The sequence below is a fragment of the Notolepis coatsorum genome (genome assembly GCF_963971535.1).
Source record: "Notolepis coatsorum genome assembly, chromosome: 6".
In the NCBI taxonomy this organism is placed as follows: domain Eukaryota; kingdom Metazoa; phylum Chordata; class Actinopteri; order Aulopiformes; family Paralepididae; genus Notolepis; species Notolepis coatsorum.
Window position 1 is genome coordinate 43026183 of NC_140170.1, and position 11102 is coordinate 43037284.

Below are 11102 nucleotides of genomic sequence, written 5' to 3' on the forward strand. Positions count from 1 at the left end.
GCATAGTCTATTGGTGAAAAACATGTTGTTTACAGTGGTGGCTGTTTATGTAAACATGTAATTAAACAAAGCACATAAACAAGCTACTGCATCAAAGTTACTACTTATGATAAACAATAGCCCTTGCACACCGCAGTCACGTAAGGGGCTAGATAAACAAAGGCATTCGTTTTGTGGCATTAACGTTATATAGTTAGTGTTACACGTTCAATAACATCAGCATATTATTTACCCAAGTAGCAAGCATCGTGCGACAGTGGCTCGGGAGGTAGAGCAGTCGTCTGGCAATCCAGAGGTTCCCGGTTCGATTCCCGCTCCTCGCGGGCAGCATGTCGATGTGTCCTTGAGCAAGACACTTAACCCCTAATTTCTCCCGATGAGCAGGTTGGCACCTTGCATGGTTGCCTCCGCCGTCGGTGTGTGAATGTGTGAGTGAATAGGTCAAATGTGAGTAACAAATTGTAAAGCGCTTCGGCGGGGAGCTAACGTTTTAGCTACGGTAAGTCTGTTGTGCTTCTCGCAAGCAGATCAATGGCGGCATTGCCGGAAGTAAAAAACTAATAAACGCTTGCCGATTGGTGGTAACAGCAGAGGCGGGTGCAAGCGGTGTGACGTAATTGGCAGAATCGCCTGTCAATCAAAATTGTTCTATTGCATTGGTTGAGAGCTCTGGTTGAGACAATAGTATCCAGCTACAGCCCGGCAGACCATACTGGTTGAGCCGAGCGCTTCACATTGCCTCAACCCCGTGCGCCTCCTTTATTTTTTTTTCACCGAACGTTCGAACCCATTCATTAAAGTCCGAATGTCGGCGTAACGAACGAACGTTCGAACGTTCGGGCTCAGCCTTACTGCTCACACACACACACACACACACACACACACACACACACACACACACACACACACACACACACACACACACACACTCTCTCTCTCTCTCAACTCTGTGAAGTTCTCATGGTGGTTCTCATACGACTAAAAATCACGTATCAGGGGCGTTGTCAAAAGGTGGAGTGAGAATCCGGGCCCCTTGGGGGATAATATTATTATATATATATTTTATTATTATTATTATTATTATTATTATTATTATTATTATTATTATATATATTATTATTATACCCGCTGTCACCAACCGCAAACGTCTAGTTCTAATCCTGACACTAGAATGGACACCTTTAATGAAATGTGTAGCAGCCGTGACATGAGAGTCAATGAGGTTCCTCTGGTCTTAACACTGCGGCCACATCTCCATCAAACATGAGCACATAGTAACTGACGGGTCTCCTCCTTGCCTGTGTGTGTGTGTGTGTGTGTGTGTGTTCGTGTTCAGGAGCAGACATCCCTACCTGCAGTAACGGGGTGACTCCTTGCCTGTGTGTGTGTTCAGGAGCAGACAGCCCTACCTGCAGTAACGGGGTGACTCCTTGCCTGTGTGTGTTCAGGAGCAGACAGCCCTACCTGCAGTAACGGGGTGACTCCTTGCCTGTGTGTGTTCAGGAGCAGACAGCCCTACCTGCAGTAACGGGGTGACTCCTTGCCTGTGTGTGTGTTCAGGAGCAGACAGCCCTACCTGCAGTAACGGGGTGACTCCTTGCCTGTGTGTGTGTTCAGGAGCAGACAGCCCTACCTGCAGTAACGGGGTGACTCCTTGCCTGTGTGTGTGTTCAGGAGCAGACAGCCCTACCTGTGTGTGTGTGTGTGTGTGTGTGTGTGTGTGTGTGTGTGTGTGTGTGTGTGTGTGTGTGTGTGTGTGTGTGTGTGTGTGTGTGTGTGTGTGTGTGTGTGTGTGTGTGTGTGTGTGTGTGTGTGTGTGTGTGTGTGTGTGTGTGTGTGTGTGTGTGTGTGTGTGTGTGTGTGTGTGTGTGTGTGTGTGTGTGTGTGTGTGTGTGTGTGTGTGTGTGTGTGTGCGCGCGCGCGTGCGTGTGTTCAGGAGCAGACAGCCCTACCTGCAGTAACGGGGTGACTCCTTGCCTGTGTGTGTGTTCAGGAGCAGACAGCCCTACCTGCAGTAACGGGGTGACTCCTCCCAGCAAGTCAAAGAGCCACGGCGCCAGCACCAAGTACCCCGGGGTCAGTACCTCCTCAGCCTCCTCCTCCTCCTCCTCCTCACCCTCCTCCGTCAACTACTCCGAGTCCAACTCCTCCGACTCCACCAAGAGCCAGCCGCACAGCGCCAACAGCACCCAGGAAACCAGGTGGGGGCGGGGCGTGTGTGTGTGTGCATGAATGGAAGTGTGTTTGCGGATTGTATTGGGTATTAAAAGTGTGTATATTGATGAATGGAAGTGTGTGTGTGGGTGTGGGTGTGAACTGATGTCACCCAGAGGAGAGCAGACCTCTAGAGCAGTGGTTCCCAAAGTGGGGGTAGGCAATGTTCCCTCTAATAATTTTTTGGGCTGAGCAAACACTCAAACCTCCTGAGCAGACATCAGCAACTACTGAGCAACATACGTCACCTGCCGATTAACCTGTTAGTTGATAAGCGGCGGTTTGTAAAAGATCTGAGAATCTTAATTTCCCTTAATGTCTAACATAAAAATATATACATTTTGCTGATACACAGAGAAATAATACAAAAAGGCATATTATATTCCTTAATCAAATATTTATTTGACCATTGATTGACGATACAGAGCATAGTCCTTACTTTGGCTGGGTTGGCGGCGGCGGTGTGAGTCGTGTCACTAACTTTTGTCTTTTTAGGAGGCTGACTCGTCATTATTTTATTAAGTGAATTATAATGCGACTTCAAGGGTGACCATATTGTGATTTTTTTTAAAGAGGACACTCTGCCTTCAGCCTCAAGATACTTAATCAAAGTTTACTCAAAGATGCCTTATCATTATAATATATTTAAAGTATACCTCCTCTGTATGGATATAAAATTATTGTGTATATTATTTTATATAACAAAATAATATATCTCTATAACCAAAGTTACTCAACATGCTGTATTATGCCTAAAGTAATCTATCTGACAAATCTCAAGAAAATAACTAAATCAACCTATGACAAAATAATATATATTTTCAAGTCTTACTGGACAAAATAAATAACAAGAAAAATATGATGTAATGTTCTAAATAATACCTCTTCTGTATTAGAAAATCCAGCTTTAAAAAATATATCTTTATCTTTTTAATGTAATGTAAATTATAAAACAGAAACCTCACAAAGATACTAATTTAAAAGTGCAGTATGCAGTTTCAGATTTGTTGCAATTAGTGTACTAAACTAATTTATTACACACATAATCCTTAGAATGATTGTATCATAAGCATCTTATCAAACCAAAACATAATTTTGAGGCATCAAAATAGTTTTCAATTATTTTCTTTCTCTCTCTGTATAGCTGCAATCAATTCGGTCAACTTTGCCATCAAACTCTCGCCTTGCACTGCTTTGTTTGTAATGTTTTGCTGTGTCCATGTGAGCTTTGAGATCGCCAGCAACTTTATTAGACACATAAACATATGGTCAAGCTTTGCACGCGTTGCACTCCGCTTCCAATTAGTCTCGACCGGGATGATAAATTGGACATTTTCTCTGCAGTTCATCTGTAATGTACATTTTCGTGTTTGCATTGTGAGGAGCCAGCAATGCTGGTCGGATCTGTCCACTTCCTCATCTGTTGTGTGTGTCTGTGTGAGCGTGCAGTAGCGCTGCCCACAAAGCACTGAAAGCGGGGCTTCTCTTGGTAACGTCACACGCAACAGGTTACCGTTAGGGATGTCCCGATCAAATTTGTTTGCTCCCGATCCGATCCCGATCATGTGATTTTGAGTATCTACCGATACCGATCTTTCCCGATCCGATCAACAAAAATATATATATTTTTTATTTTTATTACATTTTTTATCCCAATTTCTCACATTACATTCACCCTGAATGTTGACGTTATCGAGGTGAAAAGTTTACTTCATTCAAACGAGGCATTGCAATCCTTGACATAAATCATTTGATGTATAATTAAATCAAAGGAAATGCCGTTCTGCAGCTGGATATATTGGTTTGTTTTGGCAAAATTCTTCTGCTCTGTGTGACAATAAATAAATGAATGATGATATGCAATTTAAAACCAAAACTAAGGCCTCAGTATGAGTTTAAGACGTGAACATGGTCATGTTTGTTGAATAAAATCTTTTATTTTATTTTATTTTTATTTTTGCGACCGATTTCAGATGTGCGCGGGAGAGTTTTGCCATGTGCATGGGCGCACCTTAGGGGGAAGGTTGGGGGTAGGGGTCGCGAGATTATTTCCAGAATGTATTGATTACATGTTATTTTATAAAAAAAACATTTATTATAATTTTTTTGAACTTAGAAGCAGGCCAGGCCAGTGTTTCTAGTTGCAGGGGCGTGATAGTTAGATAACCTAGGTGGGGAACAACCAGGCGATCACTGCAACAGAGGGTAACGCAATCTAAACTCACAAGTTGGAGAACTATCTCTCTCTCTCTCTCTCTCTCTGTCGCTCACACACACAAAGAAAAAACAAAAAATCCATCAAAACCAGTGTTTTTGCTAATCATTGACACGTGCTAGACTGTAATAATCCCCCCCCCAGAAAAATCTACTTTGCATTTGATATATTGCAAAAATGTAACTTTTTGTGTTTTTTTTTTTACAACATTTGTGATGCCATCACACACACTCGCATTTAAAGGGTACAAATTCAAAAAGTCCTGCACCAGAATGCAGGAAATTAAGTCTTTGTAACAAAAAAATTCCTGGTGGGAATGACTGGGGCTATATTTCGCACTATATTTCCTGGCCTGAATGATTTCCCCAGTCCGGCCCTGGTTAAAAGCCTCCAATGCTTATTAGTGCGTGTGCGTTTGAACATTTGCATGTTTCAACCATACAAAGATTTTTTTTTTGTTTACCACCCCTATAATAGTGGGGGTCGCGGCTCTCTGACACCATTATTTCGGGGGTCGCGGCCTGAAAACGTTGGTAACCCCTGCTCTAGTGAACTGATGTCACCCGGAGGAGCGCAGACCTCTAGTCAACTGCAGAAACTATTTCCTCATATATTGTCAACTGTAGTTGAGGTCCAACTGCTCTCCGCCGGGTGATGTCATATGGTTTCTGGGAGGGGGTGGGGACAAATGTCCTCACAATGATGGAAAGATGAGTTAAATCTGTCAAAGTATTCAAGTTTCAAGTTTCTTTAATAGTTGTCATACAGAAGTACAGAATACTTTCATACAAAATGCTTCTTACTGTTACGCTCCAGAGACTGTGCTAGACAAGATAGTATCAAATAACATAGTATAGCATGTAATTTAGAAGTAGAAAATGAGGTCACAGTGTTCAGTATAGACATATGTACAATGTTCGATGCAGAATAGACGTAACTGAGTTACCATATAATATACAATACTATGCAGTGTATTAATGTACAGTACTATATAGTGCAAAGCAGAAATGGGATGAGGTACAATTTAGGTACAATTTACAGTAAGGTGTACGAGTTGTAGTGCAATCCTTCATCAATAAATATAAAGTGTGGGGAGTGGGTGCTACAGTGTGTTTGTTTAAAGTGGGTGTGTGCTATAAAGTGTGTGGAGTGGGTGCTACAGTGTGTTTGTTTAAAGTGAGTGTGTGCGTGTGGATGTGTGTGCTATGTGCGTTTGATGGTTGTTGTTGTGTAGTGTTCATTGTTTGTTTAGCAGCCTGATGGCCTGGGGATAGAAGCTTCTTCTGAGTCTTTCTGTGCTCGCCTTGAGACTCCGGTATCGCTTGCCTGACCGCAGCAGTTCAAAGAGGCAGTTGTTCGGGTGACTGGAGTCTTTAATGATTCTCTTAGCCTTGCCCCTGCAACGCTTGTTGTAAATGTTCTGGAGGGTGGGGAGCCCCCCTCCAATTGTGCGTTCGGCTGAACGTGTCACTCTTTGTAGTCTGCTTCGGTCTTGTGCAGTGCTATTCCCAAACCAGGAGGTGATGTTGCCAGTCAGGATGCTCTCTATTGTACATGAGTAGAAGTTCTTAAGGATCTTCTGACTGACTTGGAACTTCCTTAGGCGCCTGAGGAAGTAGAGGCGTTGTCGTGCCTTCTTCACAACACTGTCAATGTGTGTGGTCCATGTCAAGTCCTCGGATATGTAGGCTCTGAGGTACTTAAAGCTGTTGACTCTCTCAACCGGTGCCCCGTCGATGCTGAGGGGCTGTAGTCCTTGACCCCCGACCTTCTGAAGTCCACAATCATCTCCTTTGTTTTGCTGACGTTCAGGGAGAGGCTGTTTTCCTGGCACCATCCCGCCAGGACCTTGACCTCTTCCAGGTAGGCCCTCTCGTCGTTGGCAGAGATCAGGCCCACCACCACTGTGTCGTCAGCAAATTTGATGATTGTATTGCTACTCCGCTGAGCCACACAGTCGTGTGTGTACAGGGAGTAGAGGAGGGGACTCAGAACACAGCCCTGGTGGGCCCCTATGTTGAGGGTGATGGATGAGGAGGTGCAGTTGCCTGCTCTCACCACCTGGGGTCTGCCCGTCAGGAAGTCCAAGACCCACTGGCAGAGGTCATAGTTCAAGCCCAGGTCCCTGAGCTTGGCTATGAGTATGGAGGGGACTATGGTATTGAATGCCGAGCTGTAGTCGATGAATAGCATTCTCACATAGTTCCCCTGCCTCTTGTCCAGGTGTGATGCTGCTGTGTGCAGCACATGGGCTATGGCGTCCTCCGTGGACCTGTTGGCGCGGTATGCAAATTGCAGGGGGTCCATATTGATGGGGAGGGAGGAGCAGATGTAGCCCTTTACTAGCTTCTCAAAGCACTTCATGGCTATGGAGGTGAGAGCTACAGGGCGGTAGTCGTTGAGGCAAGCAGGCTTGGATTTTTTGGGTACAGGGATAATAGTGGACTTCTTCAGGCAGGTGGGGATGACAGCCTGTTCTAAGGACAGGTTAAATATGTCAGTGAATACCGGGGCCAGTTGGTCGGCACAGACTTTTAGGACGCGGCCGGGGATGCCGTCCGGACCTGCTGCCTTCCTGATATTCACTTTTTTAAAGGTCCGCCTCACCTCATGCTCTGTTACCCTGAACACTGAGTCTCCATCAGCAGCAGACCCCCCCCCATTGCCGTGGCTTGTGGGCTGGTGTTGTTATTACCAGCATCAAACCTTGCATAGAAGGTATTGAGGTCATTTGCTAAGGAGATGTCACTGTTACTTACAATACAAACAAAAATTGGGTTTAGGGATAAGGTAAGGGTTATGGTTAAGCATGTATGGGTTAAGGTTTAGGATAGGGAATGACTGTATTAATTAGAATTTAGGTACTAGTCCTCAAGCATTGGGGCGACAGTGGCTCGGGAGTTAGAGCGGTCATCTGGTAATCCGGAGGTTCCCGGTTCAATTCCCGCTCCTCCCGGGCAGCGTGTCGAAGTGTCCTTGAGCAAGACACTTAACCCCTAACTGCTCCCGATGGGCAGGTTGGCACCTTTCATGGTCGCCTCCGCCATCGGTGTGTGAGTGTGTGAGTGAATGGGTAAAAATGTGAGGAACAAATTGTAAAGCGCTTTGGATAAAAGCGGCTATATAAATGCAGCCATTTACCATTTATAGTAATACTTTGTGTGTGTGCGTGTGTGTTTCTCCGTCCAGTGACAGTGAGATGGAGATTGAGGCAGAGCATTATACCAACGGTGTGGTGGAGGGATCCTCAGCACGGATCATGAATGGGACGTATAAACACCAAGAGATCCTTCAACCAGACGACAACAGCAGCTTGGGGAATGGGCTCACAGGTATACCATATCTCTCCACACACACACACACACACACACACACACACACACACACACACACACACACACACACACACACACACACACACACACACACACACACACACACAGTCACACACAGTCACACACAGTCACACACAGTCACACACACACACACACACACACACACACACACAACTGTTAGCATGATAGACTGTCTTTCCTATGTGTGACTGTGCTTCTTATAGACTGTTTGAGTGGAATGTTTGGTCTGTTGCTAGGTAACAGCTTCAACTACAGTTGACCTTGACAATCTCTCTGTCGTCCATTGATACATTTTTAGTTCTCGTGTTCAGTCGAGCCATCACAAGAACTTATTTCTGGCTCGGAAAATGAACACACAATTCGGCACATTCATACTTTTGTTGTCATTGAACTTAGTATTAGACCATATCCTGACAATCATGAACCCCATATCATGTCACCCCCTCTGCTCAGACTCACCAGCCGTGGCTGATCCCCCCCCCCCTCTGCTCAGACTCACCAGCCGTGGCTGATCCCCCCCCCCCTCTGCTCAGACTCACCAGCCGTGGCTGACCCCCCCCCCCCCCCCCCCCCCCCCCCTCTCTGCGCAGACTCACCAGCCGTGGCTGATTCCTCCCCCCCCCCCCCCCCGCTCAGACTCATCAGCCGTGGCTGACCCCCCCCCCCCCTCTGCTCAGACTCATCAGCCGTGGCTGACCCCCCCCCTCTGCTCAGACTCACCAGCCGTGGCTGACCCCCCCCCCCCCCCCCCCCCCCTCTGCTCAGACTCACCAGCCGTGGCTGATCCCCCCCCCCCCCCTCTGCTCAGACTCATCAGCCCAATCAGACATAACGACGCAGAGCTCTACCCTGTCACTAAATTTTTTTTTTTTTTTTTTTTGGTCTTTTTCCCCCTCCGATTTTCCTCCGATTTTCTCCCATCCCAATGTTAGTCGTATGCCAATTCCCAGTCCCTTCCTGGTCGCTGCGCTTTACCCCCCACAGTCAGATCATTTGGGAGAGTGGAGGCTACCACGTGCTTCCTCCGACACACGTCCAGCCAATCACCGCTTCTTTTCACCTGGCAGCGCGGATTCTCATTGAGAGGGCGTAGCGTGTGGGAGGACCACACTATCCCCCTCACGTCCAATCCGCGCTTAGCAGGCGCCCCGACCGAACTGTAGGAGTCGCTGTTTACAACGACCCAGACCCACCCCGCCAGCTTCTCCCACCCTCTGATACAGCCAATTGTATCAGTGCAGACGGCCAGCCAAGCTGGTGACAACCCCGGTCTGTCACTCAATTCTGAAGAACTACAATGGGCAGGCCATTTGAATTTCCTGATGCCTCGATTGCATCTCTCAATTGTACCTTCCCACTCTCTCTCTCTGTGTACGTATGTGTGTGTGCGCGCGCGCGCGCGTGTGTGTGTGTGTGTGTACGTGTGTGTGTGTGTGTGTGTGCGTGCGCGTGTGCGTGCGAAGAGGACGGCTGCAGCAGTAGCAGACAGCTCTGTGGAGGGAACCAGGCGGCCACTGAGAGGATGATCCAGTTCGGCAGAGAGCTGCAGACACTCAATGAACAGCTGTGCCGTGAGTACGGCAAGAACGCCGCGCACAAGAAGATGCTACAGGTACACACACACACACACACACACACACACACACACACACACACACACACACACACACACACACACACACACACACACACACACCAGTATTTGCCTGAATACTTTAAACTTTAAAAGTCAGGTCCAGAATACGGTGCAAAGTCGTAATAGAATTCAATCCATTTTTGATAATTGCAGCTTTTCTGTTTATTGTGAAGGCATGGATATGTTTCTGGACCCACAGCACCGTTCATATAGTGGCAATTTCTTGAACGTAAAACTGGGTTGTGATGGGTTACAGAGAGGTGGTGGGGGCAGAGAAAAGGCTTTAAATGACACTGACTCTGACAAACGTAAGCTAACCAAAAAAAAAAAAACGAAGTAACCCCAGACCAATGGAGCGCCTTTGATGAGGCACCAGGTGTGGCCGGTTCCATCGTTAACTCACTTGGCGTTGGGAGCCACTTGTCTCACCGGCCAGTTGAGGAAACATGTGGCTTTCTATTGGTCCTTCCACCTGCGTCATAGTGAGTCATGTCCAGGATGTGGTCTGATAAAGAGAAGGTCACCACCGTGACACACCTAGTGAGTCACGGTTCTGCCAGTGGTCCAGCCGCCTCCGTATCCAAACAGCCTTGATCGTTTTAATACAACTGTAGAACCTTTATCAGACAAAAGACTCTTCATCAACATGTTTTATTTCCTTTATTAAATATTTCTACCTTATTAAATACTCCCCCCCCCCCCCCCCCCCCCCCCTACACTGTTTGTAAGTGGATACTTTATTAAATATACATCTGTGAGTGGCAGGAAGGATAGATGGAGAGGGAAAGAAAAGGGATGGCATGATGCAACAAAGGGCTGGATTCAAACCCTAATAGAATGTCTACTGGACATTTTATATGTTATATATGTATATATATATATATTAAGGCTGTCAAAGTTAACGCGGTATTAAAGGGGAACTATCTTATAAATTGCCTTTTTCAGTGTTTAGCATTGTTTCCTAGCTATGTGGACTTATATTAATATGATCTATGTCTCTAATTCTCATATTGGCGCATTCTTCCAATTCTCCTCTCACAATATTCACCCTCACTGAACTGAGTCATCTGAAAATGTGCTGATTTGTGATGTCAGAGAGACTCAGCTGCATGAGACTCTGCTGAGACTCACACACACTCCACACAGTTACCACAGTGGTTGGAGCCCAGGCTCAAAACGGCTTAAGATCTTGAGGTAGAAAAATGCTGTTTTTGAGGACTTGATTAGAAATACAAAACAATGAATTAAAAAAATAAAAAATTACAGAGGTGTTCCATAAACTCACAGGAATTGTGTAAAAGTGCCCAAATAGTGAAAGAAATAGTCAAATAGTTCCCCTTTAACGCCTTAACGCCCGATTCTATTAACGCCACTATTTTTTTTACCTCACGATTAACTGTTAAGAAATTCATTATTATATATATTTTTTACTAGACTTCACTCAGGTGTATTATTGATGCTCTCATTGATACTGTGTGTGTGTGTGTGTGTGTGTGTGTGTGTGTGTGTGTGTGTGTGTGTGTGTGTGTGTGTGTGTGTGTGTGTGTGTGTGTGTGTGTGTGTGTGTGTGTGTGTGTGTGTGTGTGTGTGTGTGTGTGTGTGTGTGTGTGTGTGTGTGTGTGTGTGTGTGTGTGTGTGTGTGTGTGTGTGTGTGTGTGTGTGAGATAGAGAGAGAGGGGGG

At 46.0% G+C, this 11102-nt stretch overlaps 1 protein-coding gene across 1 annotated transcript in view; it reads left to right on the forward strand.

Annotated features, from left to right (window-relative positions):
- The window catches only part of ranbp10 (RAN binding protein 10), a gene marked incomplete at its 3' end in the record, with an annotated part of 124418 nt that overhangs the window by 80158 nt on the left and 33158 nt on the right, over positions 1–11102 (forward strand). Inside the window, exons 10-12 of the mRNA XM_084315534.1 lie at positions 1994–2201; positions 7619–7761; positions 9249–9397. Coding sequence (XP_084171660.1) covers positions 1994–2201; positions 7619–7761; positions 9249–9397 — 500 coding nt within the window. The remainder of the gene's footprint in view (positions 1–1993; positions 2202–7618; positions 7762–9248; positions 9398–11102) is intronic.